The sequence below is a fragment of the Penicillium verrucosum genome, assembly GCF_028828655.1.
Source record: "Penicillium verrucosum strain IBT 35672 chromosome Unknown utg000001l_segment0_segment0, whole genome shotgun sequence".
NCBI lineage: Eukaryota > Fungi > Ascomycota > Eurotiomycetes > Eurotiales > Aspergillaceae > Penicillium > Penicillium verrucosum.
This window is the reverse complement of record NW_026643210.1, coordinates 2207694-2226733: the sequence shown is the minus strand read 5'-3', so window position 1 is coordinate 2226733 and position 19040 is coordinate 2207694. Positions and strand designations below refer to the sequence as shown.

The following is a 19040-nucleotide window of genomic DNA, read 5'->3' as shown; positions in this document are numbered from 1 at the left end:
ACATTCCCATTTCCACGCTTTATATCCCTTGCGTTTGCGATCTTGACTCTTTTTTCCCTTTTCTTTTCTTTTTTTGGTTTTTATCAAGATTTTAAGATACTTTTTTTGGAGGGGTTTCTTTTATTATTCCTTTCTATCTCTCTCTTGAGAGATCTCTATTTTTCTTCCTTAAGTTTCATTGATTTTTTTACTTTGGAAAAACCCCCCAAAAAAAGATCAAGGAAATTAAAAAGAAAAAGGAGAGAGAAAGAGAAGGTAATTTACTGGTTAATTCATCGGGTTACTCGGGCTCCATCTAAACGCCACTTCCAACCTTCGCCCCCCGGGATCTTTGGATCGTTGGATCTGGGCCTCTTTTCCATCACTTTCGGCACGAACAGGTGGAACGCTTTTCCCTAGTCGCACGAGAGGCGACATTCCGACCTTGAACTTCGGTTCACTTATTTCTGTTCTGGAAGACATCGCCTCAAAACTTATTTACTCCCATCGTGATGGGGTCTTTGGAAGCCGCACATAGGCACAGGTTGGTCATACGACCTTACAGTCAGTCTCCCGAAGCTGACCAGCCTTCAATTTATAGAGACCCTTTACCCGCGATAGGTTACCTAGGGAAAGACGGATCGGGATACACTTCCAGACACCCTTCGAGCGCCACCGCTTCTCCTCCTCTGATGAGTCCTAACGTCATGTACACCGGACAACCCCTACCTTACTCCTACGCGTCGAATGCACCCCCGGGGTACATCTCGTCGCCGGAGGTACGTCGCAACTTGGAAGACGAGAAGGAAAAACACACTCCAAGACAATCCCTGCCATCAATCCATGAGGCCCTCGGCAACGACAATCCTCTCCCATACCCTGCATCTACCTCCGCTCCACCACCACAATCCACACACCCTGCGCCGCCTTCACATCTCATCGGACGACCGAGTGCAGAAGGTCCAGCTGGACCACCGAATCCCTTTTCGAATGGACCACCAACTGGACCCTTGATGCGGGAACCCGGTTTCTCTCACCAAGGTCAGTTGCAAGATGCATCGCGTTCCAGTCTCGCCTCCATCAATACACAAGATTCGCGCAACCCTTCACTACACTCAATCAGCACGGGGAAGTCTCCTACACAGAGCGCCAAAACAGGAATCACGTCGGTTGGATCGCAAAATTCCTCCGGCTATGAGTACAGTGCGCCAACCTCTGCCGGTAGCGTGGCTTCGCCCAATGGTTATGGCCATTTCCCTCCAAATTACACCTTCCCACCACAGTCCGGTGGTCACTCATATCCTCCTGCTCCCTACGATAACCGTGCCTACATGGGTGCGCCGCGTGTTGAGGAAGTCAAGGGTGGATTTGTGGGTCGACCAGGTCCTCCCCATAGCGACTCCGGGAAACGGCATCTGGACGTATATGATGTGGAGACATCTTTGAATGAGGTATGGATATTCCTTCCCCCCCTCTTTTTTTTAAATTGGTCATCTTTTCTATTTTTGAACCACATTGGACAAAATTGTTAAACGGCTGGTCAACTCACCCGAAATTACATGTCGGCTGACATTTTGGAACAGATCGCCGAATTAAGTACGCGAACCCTGGACTTTTCACGGCACTACGCAGCTCGCGCACATCAAACGCAGCGTTCTGGCCCGCTCTTAGGGTCCCTCCCCTCGCTAAATGAGGTGGAGGACATGCTTCATATGCAACGGCGGAACCAAGATGCCCTGATCCAGATACGCACAGCCGTGGTCAACCAGGAACAGGCTCTCGCCGAACAGATGGCGCAACGAAAGGCGTTCAAGACGGAAGATGATCACATGGCGATGTACCAAGAAGAATTCAAAGGCACTGGTGGGTTTGCAGGCGCAGACCCAAAGAAACGGCGTGGAGTAAGTTCTGGACTCATTCCATTTCCCCTGGATTGGTCGGCACTTGGTTGTGCCACTCACTCCACCACTTGAATCTGTCTGGCTAACCCCGTTTTACAGAAAGCGGCCCCTCCTGGGCGTTGCCACAGCTGTAACCGAGCCGAAACACCAGAATGGCGCCGGGGACCAGATGGTGCCCGGACGTTGTGTAACGCCTGCGGTCTACATTACGCCAAGCTGACTCGCAAGATGGGCGCTCACAAGGCGGCGAGTCTGGGTTCAAACCTGAAGCCCAAGTCGGTTCTCGACTCCGCGTCACCAACCAGTCATTAAGCTTCTTTTTTTTTCATGTGGCGTTGGAAAAAAAAAGGTGGGAAATAGAAGGCAACGGAGTTTGGCCATTTTCTTTTGGGGATTCTGCTATCTTTCCCTTGTTCGGCATATTTTTCTTTTTGCTGGGTTTTTTATGTCTTCCCTTGATCTTTTTTTTTCCTTTCCTTTTCTTTTGGGACTCTTTTTCCCTACTCGGTGCTCTTATATAATACCCCCCAACAGCTTCCAAGGTACTGGGAGAAAAACGGCTTTAGCATAGATATCCCCCTTTGATGATTCAATGGCCATTGGCCTGGTCTGAAACTGGTTTCTTTACTTTTCTGGGTTCTTTTTCTTATTCCCTCTCTTTTTACCTCAATGTTTTCCCTCTATCTCTCAATACCGTTATTGGTTTATACCCTGCATTTTCTGTCTTGTTCCCCCTGAGCTATTCTGTTCGAGTATGTCCCTGATATGATGTGTGTACGATGTCTCATTCAGCGTTACATTTATGGTTCATTTTGTGGCTCCCAGTCGATTATTTGATATTCGATCTTCAAGGTTTTATGACACTTTCCTTTTATTCGTCAATGTGTGGAGGTGGATATCCCCGGAATTGTTTCGCGGGAATGACACCAATAGGAATACAACTCTCTTTGTACATCCAGCTGTTACCACATGTATAGTCTCGGCCGTAAAGTCTCGACAGCGAAGGTTCCAGAGTGACTTTAACTTAACCATACTTTTATTTATGTTCATGTGGCATGATCTCGCGTATTTTTTCCTGGTTTACAGTTCCTTTTTTGAATGAGCGTTGGACGTGCATTGTGGCGAAGAGAGTATGGCATGATTCCTTGGCTTTTCTTTTTGGAAGGCCCGATTCGCTATAACTATAATAATATATAACTAACTAGAATAGTTAGTTAACTAGTTATAGTATTGTACATGTAGGTGGCTTAATACAAAAACTATTTGGAATTCATTTAATCTAGAAGTGGGTTTTAGATCTCCATTATATCGTGGAAGGAACACGCTTATTCGAACTCTATGATTCTAGAGAGATGTTTCTTCACTTCGTAATAAAATGACGACCAATAGACACTCCGACTTATTACCCAACTAGCGGGTGGGATTGGAGTGCGATCATTCGCTGCAGGTATTTGTGTTTAGGATAATCAGATCCGATCTATTGGGATCGGGATCGGGCATGAGATCTCAAAATTAGAATTAGATTAAATACACATTAAAATACGGAGAATACATCATTCACCTTTCCAATACATATAACTAGTTAACTACATGTAATCAATACATATATATATATATGTATAGTTACAGATATTATGCTACATTGAGGACCCGCGATCTTACCTGTAAATTGCATTAGTTACTTTACATGTACCTAGGTAGGAGCCTTATTTACAGACCGCCACATTCCGCTGTATGTAAGGTACACCATACCTAGTATATAATAGGTGGATCAAAAGGCCGAGTCTCGAGATTTGTCATTCCCGAGGTTGACAGCTTAGTTCGTGAGTCCACATGGGGGAACCCATGTTCGGAGGAATCGACCGCCTCTGCAAGTGCATTCCGATGGTCTGGAGAGTTTACAGAGGCCATCCCGGATTGTACCTACTATTCTCACTTAGGAAGTAGCAATTTACTTTATTATACGTAAAACGAGTTGATCATTTTGACGTCTCTTTGTTTACTTCTGCTAGTTCATTAGGTGGGGTTTAAGAAGGACGATGACGGAATATTATTTGCTGTGGTAATTCAAGAAAATCAGCTAGTAGGGTCCTAAGATTGGGTAAAATCGAATCGATCGAGATTCGAGATTGCACGTTTCGTTTATCCCTGTGTGGGGATCTATGCCATTGGCTTGTCGTGTACAAACCTCCTTTGTCCCTTACTCTTGTCCACTACATGTATTTACGTATTTCCATAGATCAAAATACAAAAAGGGAGTCTAAAACCAAAAAAAAAGGAAAAACGTGGCGTACAGCCCATCTTGGAAAGAGCCATGGAATGTGCATTCCGTTTTTGGACATGCTGACACATTCAATTCGCCGAGGCCACCTGCTCAGGTGGACACCTGGGGCAGCTTTTTACGTTACTCCGGACGTGTACGGGGTACCCATTCCCACTTTATAACTAACTAACCGTAATACTAGCCTTTTCGACAAAAGTTATCCACCATGCCACAAAATGGGATTTGGACTCGAACCGAATTTTATTTCCGCCTTCCAGCACCGCCCTGAACCGCCCCGAGACACCGCCGAGACGCGACCGGGAAAGCCGCTCGCGTCCACAGTCAATTTTATACACCCTATTCAGTAGACAGCGGACTCCGTACGGTGGGGAAATGTATGGCACTGCAACTCTTATGTGGTGTGTCGGATCTGACGGTGAAAATCTCTATATCTTACCGGACGATCGTAGAGAAAGAAAACGGACTAGCGAACTTTGACGTATCCATTCGTGGGGCTTGGATTACACTGCCGAAATCCATTCGTTCATTCGGTAGATAAGCGAAAATGTGAAAATAACGTACATCCGTACTCCGTACACGGAATACAACACGGAGTACAACACGGAAAAAGAATATAACTTGAACCATCTCCACGAATTAATAAATCTTTTTGTGTGGACACCCTATGATCGCACTTTTGCCTACGGAGTACGGAGTACCACCGACCTATTTTAGAAAAATATGACGCTGTTGATCGTCAATAGGCCTGTGCTGTGCGGCCCATAAGCCTTGGATCGGTGGCCGATACAAACTTTATCTTGTGGGATCATATAGATCGCATTCAATATTTTGCTGCGAACTGTCCGTTGTGGGGGGTTGCGGCGGCGACGGCGACGGCGACCACGGCGACGGTCTCTCCCTGCTGTCAGAACTCTGTGTGGAATAAATGTCGGTGTATGTTGTTTTCCTGTGAAGGTTCCTGTGAAGGTCCACGCGACCTAACCTGGTACATTGTCAAGAGTTAAAAAGGGTGCAAGTGGTAGATCGGTATTTTACTCAGGCTCCCGGGCCTCCCACGCCATGCCGAGTTTGGGATGGATGGACTGAGTGGAGCATAAAGGATCTTGTTCTTTAGGTCTTCTTCTGCCTTCCCTTCCTTCCCTGCCTTAGCTAGTTGTAGTATATTGAAGCATGCGCTATTTCTTATTATACGGAGTACAATATAAATTCTCGGACTTGCATTACTTAGTGCTCTGCATCTGTACATCGTATGGAGTATGCAAGTATAAAGTATTATTGCATTTATCATTATTTCTTTCTCCTTTTCAAATGCAGACATTACAATACCAACTGCAGCGGATCTATCCGAAACACTCAAATTCACCCTATGTAGGTGTTATGTTTTGTGTTACCAAGTCATTATTGAAGGGTATATGTTGTACGCGATCATCTTCTTCACCCAAAACTAATTAATGTGCAGATCAACTAACCGGATTCTGATTGGATGGGGGCTAACCCCGACCCATCACTTCATTCTCGTTTACTTTTGCCTTTTGATTTCCCAACCGGTCGTTCCCGGGTGAGACCCATGGATCTAGCGGCTCCATATTGGAATTCAGCGGAAATACCCTTTTTGGTAAAAAGTCTATCTGGTTGGGGCCAATCGTATGGGATCATAGGGCGGTGGAGAACGAATCGAATTACTCGCCAAATGGGACCGACTATTGATTTCAATCTTGGCTTGTCTTTGGATTATTTACTGATCTGCGTATTTCGTACGGAGTATACGGAGTAATACCAACAAGATTGCATCTTGGGTAGACACAAAGGCTGATCTAGTTATACTGTGCTATCAGGATACGAAGTACTCCACTGCGAGCTGCACAAAGTCAATAGTTCAAGTCTGCATTGTGCCCGAGATCGAGCGAACAGCTGCATCTGCCCGGAACCCCAGATTGAGTGCCCGAGATCTCCCGGAAGATGGCTTGCAGAAGGGATGCATACACTGCTGTATGTTTGGTTTTGGCCAGGTTGTATTAGAAAAAGGAGGCAACCGTCTTTAAAAAAACCACTAGTCGTGCATGCATGAATGAAAGTTTCAAATCGTAGAATTTCAGCCCCGCCCCGATCTTGATGCAGTCCCCAGGTGCAGGAAGGAGATCCTTACTCAATGCAAGCATCCCCCCGCCTGCGATCTGAGATGGGCTCCTCGGCAAGCGCCATTGCTGAAATTGTGGCGGTGAGCTTTGGAATGTATGATGTACAACTTTGTACCCTCATGGAGGGGGAAAAAAGGGCTGGGCAGGTATTGTATTGGGGTCGTCGGCATGTGAGATCCTCCCAGGGCTGTGTATCTCGAGTGAATTTGTAAGCTCTGACCACGTCACGGGTCTGATCCATTTTGAAATGCTCGTTCTCCATGCGAGTTCGGTGAGTATCTCACACACAGCCAATGTACGTCGTAAATCGCAGCTGCTCCTTCATGTAAGTACTCCGTACCTGTGGTGGAGACGGCAGGCTTTGTCGGGTTTTGCTTTTTACGGGATTTGCGCGATAAGCGCCTGGAGTGGGACGGCTACATTCCTGTGGAGGTGGAATTTCAATATATGTAGATGTGGATGGACATTTTAGGGGTGACCCGCTCTCAACGCCTATTTTAATATATATCGGACCTGTATGTCTCATAGCGGATCGACTTTAGGGGTGAGACATATCGTGGGTCTAGAAAGGTAAAACCACATTATTGAATCCCTCGGAGGGTTCGGGATGATGGTAACCATGGTTCTAAAATAAGAGTTCCGCTGCAACTCTGATCTCCATTGTAATTGAGCTGCCAAACTGAATATTGAGGTCGATCTGTAGCTTTAGTGAGTCTAACGAGGTAACTATAGATTGCGCACGGCTATACTGAGTAGTTCGACTTGAGCTGGAACTACCAAGGCACTCCCCTTTTCTTTTATTTCGTGGGCTGCAACATATAGATTGCGTGTCTTAATTTCGATATTAAAAGATAGGAAGTACTCCGTACTATAGTGTCTTGGCGTAGTTTGGCTTTGATCCACCTGGGCAGTGATGCAATACTCGCGTGGCTAGTGGATTCCATAACTAAAAATGGTTCCATGGTTTGATGGTCTTAATTCGGACCTATGTACCAAGGTAGATATTGGGTCCGGTTTCTGCTGGATTTATTTGTAAGCTTAACATAAGCTGTATTTTCTACCTACCTAGGTAGGTACCATAATTACTGTAATCACATCTTCTACCGCCAAAAGGCCCGCGCAACAGAGTTGATATAGTCAATCCCGTCTTTGCGCCATGTATCAGCCTCCATATGACTGGTAGTATTGGCATCGAAACAGAGATCAACGGGCTTGTTTGCGGAATAGGAATCCCAATGTATAGGGGTCTTGACAACACCCAGGTTTGGATCGAGGTCGTGGATAAAAGACGCCCACATGCTCGTCATCGTAGAACTGAGGTCAATGTACGACTGCGGCACCCCATTAAATGGTTTGCCGTAGTGATATCCCAGTCCAGCAATGTTGTGGAATACAAATGCTACCTCCTCAAAATGAGTCACACCTGAAAGGAGTGGCACATCTGCCGAGCGCACGTTGAACCGGTAGCAGTATGCCGGGGTTGATGTCTCGGCCCAGGCTTCGCATTGTCGCCGGCGATTCGCATGCATCGTTTGATCACCTGAAAAGGCTGAGGTGCGGCGCCATTGCTGGCCGTTTGATGGTACCCGCTGGTCTCCGAGATATACTGGAATGCCTTGCGATGGGTCGTCGGGGTAGAGTTCGAGGATGCGCTTGGCTACAGAGGGGGGTGTTTGGAAGTTCAACCCGCCGTCTGGATGGGTTAGCTGCTGGTTGGTATAGTGTAGTATATTTATTATTCATACCTGTCAAGTATTGATACCATTGCTCTGTGGTGTTGATTCCTTTGGGCCCGAATGATGTTCCTTCATCCGTGTTGGTGCCGGCAAGGATAGGAACTTTCACGAATGCATGCTTGTTCAGTTGAATACTACCCCAGTTCCGAATGAAGTCCCCGTCCACGACCGGCGAGAAGTTGTAATCGGAGGCGCCCTCCGTGCCGTTTAGAACAGTGTTAAGCGCCTCAAATGGTACTTCACGAAGGCACTGCAATGAATCCACAACGTCCGAGCAGCCTACCTTGGAGGCCAATGTGTTGTACTTTGATTGGAACGTCGTATAATTTCCTGGACTGGCGGCTATCGAGCCCCCAGACTGCATGATGCCAGCCCGAAACAGCTTGTCATCTCGTCCGTTGTATGCTGTAAGGTGATATCCTACTGACATGGCACCTGCTGACTCGCCCCATAAGGTGACTTTGTTGGGGTCGCCACCAAATGCGCCGATGTTTTCCTGGACCCATTGAAGCGCCAGCCTCTGATCTCTCAATCCAAGATTGGTGTTCCCGCTGCCAGAGACTTGACTGGAGCTTATAAAGCCCCATGCTGACAGTCTATAGTTCAGCGTGACAGCGATGAACGGTTTTCCTTAAAAGAATTCTAGTTAGACCAGGCTTCCAAGTATCCAACGAGAGCGCGAGATCCATACCGATCTCATATGAGTTTTTCACAATTGCAGACATATTGTAACGCTCATCAGCACCAGAGCCTTGATAAAATCCACCGCCATGAATCCACACTCCAACGGGAAGTTTCGAGTCTTCATTGGTAGCTGAGCCCCGAATTACGTTTAGGGTAAGACATGCTTCTGATTGAGGATACCAGATCGAGTCCGTCTAATTTATACATTGGTAAGAATCATCTTGGAACGTAACTGAAAGAACTGTACTTACTCCATATCCAACACAAATATCCGAGTACTGTGTCGCATCGCGTGTATCATCCCAACTCGCATTCAGTGATTGCGGCACAGTGAAGCGCAAATTCCCCACTGGCTGCTGTGCATAGGGCATACCCAGGAAGAAATCCTGGTTGTAGGTTGAGCTTCGCACTCCAGTATAAGTTCCATTGCGCACTGCCACCGTAGGAGACGATTTTGTAGGGACAGCATGGACTGCTGTCCATAGCAGAAAGCCGGTCGCAAATGCAATCATATTGATATAGATGGACATTCACTTTTCCACTCTAGTCCTTCCACTGTATGTCGTTTCAATTTCTTTTATAGTACCATACATACTACTATCTCCGGAAGTCGGAGGATGTCCGGGGTGCGGGGGAAAACCTTATAATCAATTTCAAATGGTCTGTGATCAACATACGGGAGATGTGAATGGCTGATATATTTCCTAGTCATGTAGCAAAAACAAGATAGTTACATAGCAAGTGGGAACAATAAGTTATTGGAGTAGAATTCGGATTATAACAAGAAGTGGAGAGTGTTCATCCACCAATACCCCTTCAGGATAGTCCGGGGTATTTAGTTTCGTGGCCCGGCTTCTCCAAACTTTGACGGACGATTGTCTGTTTTGGTCATAGGTCATATCAATCACTCCGAGGATTAACCGAAGCTTTTAAGCTGACTTCCGAGATATAGAGATTCGCAATGTAGTAAAAGGAGATATATAAAGCGCAGTATATCATCATTGGAACTGATAGCCCTAGTAACTGCCACATACCTGCCACATGCACCTGTTAGTAACACAAGAATCAAGTTCAACGAAAATAGTCGACATGGGAATATTGTAAGATGAAAATCGGACCAAGCACCAATTAAGTCGATGTGTGACACCCAAGTACTTACCCTTGTATGACAGCAAGACCGCAGGGTTCCTGAAATCCTGAAATTGAACAAAGTTAGACAAAGTTAGACAAAGTGTAACAGACCGAAACAACACACCGATGGACACTGTAACGGTAACAGCTGTGATCCGAATAATAGTGAGGGTATACATATATAGGTACACAAGTACATCTAGTTGTTTGCTCTTGAAAACCAGCGAAGATAGAAAGATATAACAAGACAATATCCTATTATAATGATAATTTGATGACTTTGATGCTTTCCTCCATCTAAATCATGGCATCAGCAATGTGCTGGTCATTACCAAATCGCTCTCGAACTGGGACAACCATCCAATTAGAATCCGAGGAAACAGCCGCCATCATCGCAGTCACGCAAGGTTTCCTCGCAGCACTGAGCACCAAGTCGCGTGCCGATTTCGAGAAACACTGTGTCCGAGCAGGAGGAATGACACTCTCGCCTCCATCTCCAACTTCCCTGCGCTTCTGTACGATTGGTTCATTCGTTGAACATGTCGCTGGGCTCAAAGACGACATCGATGAGCGCATCTGGGATCCTGAGGTGAAGGTGCACGAAACAGGAAGTTTGAACTTGGCCGCTGTGTGGGCGCCATTCCGGGCGAAGATCAATGGGGTTGTGGACCATGTTGGTGTTGAACTTTTTGTTTTGCATAAACTCAACGGCGAATGGAAGGTGACTGGGCTGGCGGACTCGTGTCGATTGCCGACTGAGGAGGAAATGCTGCTGGAATGAGTACTTTGGTTGGAGACATTGGGGAAATGAGAAAATTAAGATTCATCAGATGCCGTGACAAGGAGGGCTGCCTCACAATTGTCATGAGTATTTGCAAATTGTTTGAAGTTTCCGCTATACATGCTCACACTCTGGATATCTAGTTCTGTGTGGGTGTGTAGATGCCTCTTATTTAGATCTTTTTGCCCCGGAGAAGTTCCCATCCGACTGATCCCTTTTTGCCTTCTTTGACAGTCATCTCCTCAACAGCCTTCACTAGATCGTATGTGATCTCCTCAGATACGACACTGTCCTGCTTGTAGCTAGGATGCTTGGCTACAAACTCACGCATCCAACGAGCCCCGGTCCAAAGAGTTCCATCGGCTCGCTTCCGGATTAGATCAAGATAGCTGGCCAGGAAACATCTCGTCTCAACGTCAACATTGACGCTGTTAAGGTAAGACTCCACAAGCGGGATGAGACCCGGGAATGATCCGTCTGCGCATCCATTCACAATGTCGTCGATGGTCATAAGATCAAACTCTGTCTCAACAGGACCAAGAGGAGGCGATGGAGGCGGAGTATTCACAGCCGACGATGTCGTAGATGAGAAGGTGCTGCCGTTGGTTGATTGCTGTGCGCTTTTGGGTACCCTGCGAGGGAAGGGGTCCTTGCGGAACCAGAACTTCCGATCAAGAACAGCGTTGCGAGCGTGTGCCGTCTCCATATTCTCAGTAGTACGCTGGATCGGGATGTAGAAGTTGAGATCGAAGCTCAGGATGGCACGAGTAATGAGGACGATGAAAATGCTAAATGCGGCGTTCTCGAAATCTGTGATTTGAATCTCCATAGACCGGAACTCAACTCTCCAGCCAATATCATCTTTATCAGGTGGCGGCGGCTTAAATCGCATGTGCTGCCAATTAGTGGACTGTAAATTCTCAAAGTGGTCACTCTTGTTAAGATCCAGTTCTTCGAGATCCTCAGAGAAAATGACCAGGGGATCACGGATAAACAAGTGTGCAAAATGCGTCGCCAGTAGATCATCCATTCCCCCGTCCATGAGGCGTTTCTTAATATCCTCATCAACGACTAGATCAGGATCGAAGTATTCTTTCCGGAGACGAGGATCCTGAGAGATATAAGTCGAATTAGAGGCATATCGCGACTTGGGAATTCTCCACCGGTCGTTCTTAAGAGGCTGCGAGAGGTTAGTTTGGTGGGTTTGGTGGGCCAAAGGTATCATCCCGGAAAACTTACAGCTTCACCAAGTTCCTCGGGTGTCCTGTCATCGACTGCATTGCCAATTTGGTTCCATCGCACATCTGTGTCCACTAGGAAACCTTTATAGATGGGTGTAGCGGCGGTCAGGGCCAAAAGAATGGGCCCCAAAGGACTCAGCTGATCATAAAGTCTTCTGCCCTCTGTCATATTCTTTGCTTGGAAGGTGATCTGCAAGCAACAGCTGCCCATTCCGAATGCCATGGCGTCCATGTAAACATGATCGTCCTTGGCTGCGCCGTTGCGGACGTCGTCGTCCTCGGGCCAATTATGAAGGTCGTAGTTAACTGTTGGATCCTTAAATGGCTTAGACGTATTTGTATCGTGGAAAACAGGTACATTCAGTTCGACCTTGCGACCTCTTCGGGATCGAATGTTGGCAGCCAGAGTAGGGAATCGGATATGGGGGTTGGCAATCTCATCCGGGACAAACTGCGAGCGGAGAGCTGGTCCAGACGGAGGATAATATGGCTGGATGTAGTCATCATTGGTTCCCAGCCGAGGGAAGGTTGTTAGGGTAATGGGGACTTCATTCGGAGCCATGTGTGCTTTTGCAACTTCTCGTCTTGGAGCCTATTAGCATGTTTCAAGTAAAGTTGTGTTGCTGAAAGAGCTTACCTCCACTTCATATTGGACTCCACCTTGAGTAGGTCTTTAAACCCGATTCCCCAAGGCTGTCCAGGAGTGGCCTCCAACATGAACCTTCCAAATTCGGGGTGGAAATGAGGCGGCTCCTCCCCATCACTGGGTGGTGTCAGATATACTAGTTCCTGCTGGACATCAAATCACACTCACTGGTCCCCAGTTTCGCTGCCCTTGCCGGAACCAGACTTCCATAGCTCCTCGTCCCTTGCAAGTGATTTCAAAATCTCAGCCTGGGCTAGAGATAACCGTGCTTTCTTCACCGGGTCGTCGAGAGCTACCACAAGATACTCAACCTATCATCGAGGGGAACTGATCAGCGAATTGCGACCGGGAAACACTATGCGGGCCAGAACAACATACCTCATCGCCCCAAAGAAGAGCATCACGTTCTTTGCCTCGTGCCCTGCGCCAATTGGCAAGTAATTGCTAATCAAGTCAGACATCTCGAGGTTGTTTCGGTTGCCGATCTAGACGGATCGAACACAAGCGGCGTACCTCGATACCCCACTGGCGCACCTGGCCCGCCCTTTTCTTGGCTTCCGGCCATTCCAGCGCTGTTCCAAGTGCTCTGCTTGGGATTAGAGGGATTCCAAATAGTAGATCAAGCCTCTCAAAACACATACAGAAGTCCCATCGCGTCGGAGACGTCTCAGGCTAGCAAAACTCAAAATGCCTCGGCACAAGTATAAAATAGAAGAGAGAAGACGAATCCCAGAGTGACTAGGAAAGCCAAAGGTCGAATAAAGAGTATTCAAAGAGACATAGACCTGCGCATAGTCCCCTTTCTAATTGATTCTCTGTAATTCCTGGGTAAATCGCAATGAGGGGGGTCGATTTTTCGGAGGCCGACCGATTTTCTGGCGGGGGCGGCGATAACGGCGGGAGTTTTATTTCCCTGCCTTACGAAACCTTCGTATTATTAATCATGATTTGTCACAATTCCGAGGATATCGAGAGACTTCCAAGGTTTAATCCCATAATGCCTTTTTATATAGGTCTTCATTTGACCTCAATTTGGGAAATGTTTGAACATGGAGTGTCCTGGTATAGAAAAACAGCTTGAGGTGGTGATATAGAGGTGGTGCAATGAGACCCTGCACTTGCGTCTTCAAAGATCGCCATAGGAACGTCTATCATAGGTCCGAGCGTTGTATACATATAGGTATAAAGGGAAAATAAAGTCACAGATATCATAGTCAGTAGCTAATGTCAAAATGAACTAGAATGGTGTTCAATTCTCTACACACCAGGTTAAACTATGGAGATGGTACCTACAGGATAGGTTGGAAGAAAGTGCCTAGATATAAGAAGAACTGATTGATATGGCAGCATGAAATCTGCATGAAAGTAACCATCACATCTGCAGGTATCACGTTATATGCAATGTTATATGGCATATTCACATCACCCAAGGAGAAAATGCCCGGGTAACTCTTCATCAAAAGCGATATGCGGAGGACTAGTTTTGTGGCTTGTTCAACCCATCCATGTGTTTAATTATCATACAATCATGTCTACTATAACTAGCGTAAATAGCATACATACCACCAATCGGCAGCAATGTAGCCAATAGAACTTGCCGCTTAAGCTTATAAAGTCACAAACGATCATTGAATCAGGTGGTGTTTGATTTGGCAACATGCTTTGGTCATAGGTCAAGGGGTTTGTCTACATAGGTAGGCACAGAGGGAGATATGAAATAAGCGGCCCGAATGAGCTTCGCGAGTTTTACATTGGTAGGCTATAACAATGCATGATTGCGTAGACAACAGCGGTGCAGTCTAAGTCCACTAAAATAACTATATAACTAACTAATTATAACTAATCCTAGTGTCTTTTGCCACCAAGGAGCCCCGGGAAATTCATTAACCAAACCCCTGGGGTAGTATAGGACCTATGCCAAATGACAAGCTGTTCATGGACATATGCTTGATCCGAGAAGCTCTGAGAAACATGCTAGGTAACAATCTAGCCAATGTCAAACAGAGCATCAAGTTGCCAACGCAATTGTTGTCCAGATTGGTGAAGAAAATAAAGTGGCCGATTTTGATGAAAGGTCCCAACGCCAAAAGGCAATCCATAAGCAATTTCGGTGTATCTCTTATTTACATTTCCTGCTATTTTAGCAGCAGCAGCAGCACCGGCCGCGCATACCGACGGTCCCATAATTCAGTTGCTCCGGGCGCCGTCCTTGGCGGCACGCAGCTCATCCATCTTGGCCACACGCTTCTTAAACTCTTCGTACTGGCACTTCTCGTATGAGTGTCGTTCATCCTAAAGGAAAATAAGAGAACTATATTAGTTGACTAGCTCTGGAAAGCGCTCTGGTTGAGTCGGGTGCGGTTGGAGCATCAAAATGAGGGATCTCGTACCTCGCACTTCCAGGGAAGGTAGTACTCTGCTTGCCGGCATCGGTTCAACGGGATCAGAAGGTGTGCACATGAATCTCTGTATTGCATGGGAAGACGCGCCTCCGACATTTCCTGGCGGGTTGCTAGAATCTGGTCAACTTTCCTGCTAGGGCTTTTGATTGCTGATCAATGGCCTTAGAATCTTACCGGAGGTCTCCGAAAGGCCAACGGCACTTTTAACTGATTCGATGACAGTCATTTTGTCAAAGATTGAGGCGTGGAAAGACAAGGAGCGGGGAAACAAAAGCAGCACAGCGTAGTTGGCGATTCCCGCTCGGTTGAGGTTCCTGCTGGCCCGATATTGGTCACGTGACACACAATCACATGACTTATGTTCCGAAATGGGCCTAGCGCGCACTTTACGCGTCCAGCGCGTATATGGGATGCCACCCCAAGCTCCACCGAATCGTATCTCTGTGTTCTCGGTCCGGATTTTTATTGCATGCAATGCATCGAGTCTCGCAAAATTCTTAAACCGATCAACTTGTGGATCTTCTAGGGGTGACGTTTCGGCTTCAACGTGCGATATCGCTCTTCGGGAACCTACTGAATTGCAGCGGCCAACGGCGACGCACATTATGGCGGGGATGGACACCATCTACTCTGCTACCTACAGCAGTGTAAGTATACTTCTAATTGGACACTTCCACCTTCTCGGATGGGATTGTTTTCCATGTACTGCGAGCGCAGCTGACATTCTCACTCCCAGGTCCCCGTGTACGAGTTCAAGCTCGACACTGACAGTGTCATGAGAAGGCGAGGGGATGATTGGGTCAATGCAACACACATTCTCAAAGCTGCAGGGTTTGATAAGCCTGCACGAACGCGCATCCTCGAACGTGAGGTCCAGAAGGGGGTACATGAGAAAGTCCAGGGAGGCTATGGCAAATACCAGGGTATGTCTTGGGATCTATGAGGCCCGAAGAGAAACTTCAGGTTACTAACTGGTAATGCTCGCAGGAACATGGATCCCACTCCCAGAAGGTCGACAGCTTGCGGAGCGCAACAACATCCTTACAAAACTAGCCCCGATTTTCGACTATGTTGCTGGAGACCACAGTCCCCCACCAGCGCCGAAGCACACATCAGCTCCATCCAAGCCTAGGGCACCGAGGAAATCGGCCGCCGCAAATCGTGCTGCCGCTGCCGCCGCGGCTGCCGCAGCAGTAGCAGCTTCAGAGAGCCTGAAAGTTGCTCAACCCCAGCGCAGCATGGGCCCCCCAACCATTCCACAAGATCACTATGAAATGAATGCAGGGTTCGACGATAACGAGTCAATCGGGCACGCCACAATTGAATCATCATCGATGGTCGCAGACGAGGATATGCTTCAAATGTCACATGGTGGACGGAAGCGGAAACGTGGAGCGGATGAGGCAAACGCTATGTCCATCAGCGAGCAAGAACACATAATCTATGGCGATCAACTTCTGGACTATTTCATGACCGTGGGTGATGCACCAGAGGCAACACGCATTCCTCCTCCCGAACCCCCTGCTCATTTCCAAGTCGATCGAGCCATTGATGATTCGGGGAACACAGCACTCCACTGGGCATGCGCGATGGGTGACTTGGGAATTGTGCAAGACCTTCTTCACAAAGGGGCTAACGTCAAGGCACTTTCGGAGCACGAAGAGACCCCACTCGTCCGAGCCGTTCTGTTTACCAATAATTATGAAAAGAGAACGTTTCCGACTCTCTTAGATATGCTTCTGGACACTGTCTCGTTCCGAGACTGGTTCGGTGCCACTATCTTCCATCACATCGCAGAAAATACTCGAAGCAAGGGAAAGTGGAAGAGCTCACGTTATTATTGCGAAATACTTCTCGATAAATTGTGCAAGACATGCTCGCAAGATGAGATCCAAATGTTGTTGTCATGTCAGGATCAGAATGGAGATACCGCTGTCTTGGTTGCTGCCCGCAACGGCGCGTTTCGCCTGGTGAACATCCTTCTCGTGCATTGCCACCGCGCTGGCGATCTGGTGAATAATAAAGGCGAAACCGCTAGCAGTATCGCACAGCGTTCTCAACATCATGACCATGACATCCCACCGGCCCCATCTTCCGTCACCATGGCTAATGAACATATGGATGCTGAAGCAGCTGGTCTTGTGGGCACAGATCCACAGTCCGTTGCTCCAATCCCGGATGCCCCTGCGACGTCTGAGCTCCTCTCCAAGATTGGGACAATCATGGCCGAGGCTAATAAAAAGCTTGCCGTGACCTATGGAAACTCAAAGATCAACCAGCAAGATTCAAATGATGTCGCCAATCCCGAAGCGTTACACGAGCAATTGGAATCCGACCGTCAGAAGATCCAGAAGCAGCTCTCTGCATTGGCAGCTAAGGAGGCCGAGCATGAGCGCAACGACGACCAAGCTGGTCGATATGAAAAATTGCGGGCAAGCTATGAGTCGCTTCTTGAGCAAATCCAATATGCTCGGTTGGCCGAACAGTTTGCTATTACGGAGGTACCTAAACCTACCCCGGCGTCCCTTGAGCAAGACGAATTAATGGCTCGGTATCGACTCGCTCAAGAGCTCTGCTCTGCGCAGAAGATACGTCGCAATGCTATTAAGGATTTAGCCCAACAAACAGCGGATGCGGGTGTGAGCACCAAGTTCGACATGCACCGCAAGCTAGTGGCCTTGGCGACCGGACTCAAAGAAGAAGATCTGGACCCCATGGCTGCGGAGTTGGCTGAAACATTGGAATTTGACCGAATGAACGGCAAGGGCACCACTCCCGAACTAGGTCATCGACAATTAACATCCCAGAATGAGTCGGCCGCTCTTCCTGGAACCGATGTCCCAGTGGATGCTTAAGTTTCCTCGAGATCGCACCCATGGACTCGATATTTGATTACATTTCACGACTCATTGATTTTCTTCCTCTGGCACACTATCTCAGCCAGCAGATACCCCACATCTTCATCTTTCTTTTCTTTTCTCCTTATCCATTGTTTCTTATCTTTTCTTCATCCTCTCATGGCTCATCAACAACTCACATCTAATTGTGATCATGGGTCTCATTCTTTATCTTACTGGTATTATGACCCACAAGCAGACAATGCAAGCACATACTGCCATACTCATTTTCATGTGCGTCTGTACAGACCATAGGAGTGTTTGCATATTGTACATACAACATGGGGAACAGCAGTTCCCTAACAGGCGAGATGCGAAATATGGAGCCAGGAGGGGGTGAGATGTACTTTACACATGTATGATTCGTTTAGGGTGGCAAAAGGCGTGGTTTATACCAGCGCCTGTGTGAAATTCGGTGAAATTCTACTGTTGGCAATCCTCATTCTTGAACCGTTGTAGATCGTAATCACGCTAGCCGACGATCTCACTGGGCAGTTTCCTGGTCTGTGCGATTCCACCTGGTCATAGCACGAGGGTCTTATCATCGTGTTCTATATATAATCCCTGAAAGTACGCAACAGTACGAGCCCATCACTATCGTCGCGCATTTTACACCGTACTAGAGCCAGCTCTTTCCCTGATTAAGAAATCCATGAATTGCCCATGAACAATGTCAACTCCATTGGAATCATGCCTCTACGCCTTGGTTCATAAGCCGATAGCGGGGTATGATCATCTTAATTGGTCGGGATCAAGTTCATTTAAGATCGATCGTCCACAGAATATCTGATATGGCAGTTGTCGTTAATCAGATTGGACCTGCATGCTCACCTAGGCGTCATCCATGAAGCCAATTTCAGGTTGCCAAAGCTGTCGTTAGCTTTGGGCATAGCAACAAGCACACGGCGTTTTCTCTGCTTGTTTCATAATTCAGGGGAAGGCTTGATCACGTGGTAGAGGCATCATACCAAGTTGTACCAGAAGGGAGCCGTTTCTAAAATAATAAGATCATATGAGAAAACATCATCGTTCTCCTACACTAACTAGATTCCGGTATTCATCGTCATCGCAGCATGTATGATTGACAGGGTATGATTGACAGGGCTGTAATAATGATCAGAATGAGATCCGATTGAATTATGAGCTAGAAGCCCAGGTAAACCCATTGGCTGGCGCTGGCAGCTTGGCATCAGCGACGAGCGGCTCTAGGGGCATTGTCA

At 47.3% G+C, this 19040-nt stretch overlaps 6 protein-coding genes across 6 annotated transcripts; 3 read left to right on the top strand and 3 right to left on the bottom strand.

Moving 5' to 3' along the window:
* Positions 1-491: 491 nt before the first annotated feature.
* nsdD (GATA-type sexual development transcription factor NsdD) lies at positions 492-2192 on the top strand (the record flags this gene model as incomplete). The annotated part of the gene is made up of 4 exons (XM_057213535.1): positions 492-523; positions 581-1430; positions 1563-1880; positions 1980-2192. The coding sequence occupies 4 exons, from the start codon at positions 492-494 to the stop codon at positions 2190-2192; spliced, it is 1413 nt and encodes a 470-aa protein (XP_057075418.1).
* A 5210-nt stretch (positions 2193-7402) lies between these two features.
* On the bottom strand, positions 7403-9234 carry N7516_000812 (uncharacterized protein; the record flags this gene model as incomplete). The annotated part of the gene is made up of 4 exons (XM_057213534.1): positions 7403-7995; positions 8048-8668; positions 8730-8916; positions 8974-9234. The coding sequence occupies 4 exons, from the start codon at positions 9232-9234 to the stop codon at positions 7403-7405; spliced, it is 1662 nt and encodes a 553-aa protein (XP_057075417.1).
* Positions 9235-10157: 923 nt separating this feature from the next.
* On the top strand, positions 10158-10634 carry N7516_000811 (uncharacterized protein; the record flags this gene model as incomplete). The annotated part of the gene is made up of 1 exon (XM_057213533.1): positions 10158-10634. The coding sequence occupies one exon, from the start codon at positions 10158-10160 to the stop codon at positions 10632-10634; it is 477 nt and encodes a 158-aa protein (XP_057075416.1).
* A 172-nt stretch (positions 10635-10806) lies between these two features.
* Positions 10807-13173, bottom strand: N7516_000810 (glutamate--cysteine ligase; the record flags this gene model as incomplete). Its single annotated transcript, XM_057213532.1, has 7 exons — positions 10807-11814; positions 11874-12459; positions 12513-12638; positions 12690-12832; positions 12900-12965; positions 13035-13107; positions 13163-13173. 7 exons carry the CDS (start codon positions 13171-13173, stop codon positions 10807-10809), a joined length of 2013 nt encoding a protein of 670 aa, XP_057075415.1.
* Positions 13174-14686: 1513 nt separating this feature from the next.
* N7516_000809 (NADH dehydrogenase [ubiquinone] 1 beta subcomplex subunit 7) lies at positions 14687-15198 on the bottom strand. The gene is made up of 3 exons (XM_057213531.1): positions 15098-15198; positions 14912-15033; positions 14687-14813 (listed from the first exon to the last, which is right to left on the bottom strand). The coding sequence occupies exons 1-3, from the start codon at positions 15147-15149 to the stop codon at positions 14709-14711; spliced, it is 279 nt and encodes a 92-aa protein (XP_057075414.1). The 5' UTR covers positions 15150-15198; the 3' UTR covers positions 14687-14708.
* Positions 15199-15291: 93 nt separating this feature from the next.
* N7516_000808 (putative APSES transcription factor) lies at positions 15292-17778 on the top strand (the record flags this gene model as incomplete). The annotated part of the gene is made up of 3 exons (XM_057213530.1): positions 15292-15570; positions 15660-15846; positions 15911-17778. 3 exons carry the CDS (start codon positions 15292-15294, stop codon positions 17776-17778), a joined length of 2334 nt encoding a protein of 777 aa, XP_057075413.1.
* Positions 17779-19040: the final 1262 nt, after the last annotated feature.

Bases quoted from the DNA above. Each gene is read 5' to 3' on its own strand.
- N7516_000809 (XM_057213531.1), bottom strand. From the start codon at position 15,149: ATGACTGTCATCGAATCAGTTAAAAGTGCCGTTGGCCTTTCGGAGACC. The intron at 15,034-15,097 runs GTAAGATTCTAA...ACCAGATTCTAG, and splicing joins TGGCCTTTCGGAGACCTCCG to CAACCCGCCAGGAAATGTCG. The intron at 14,814-14,911 runs GTACGAGATCCC...ATTTTCCTTTAG, and splicing joins ACCTTCCCTGGAAGTGCGAG to GATGAACGACACTCATACGA.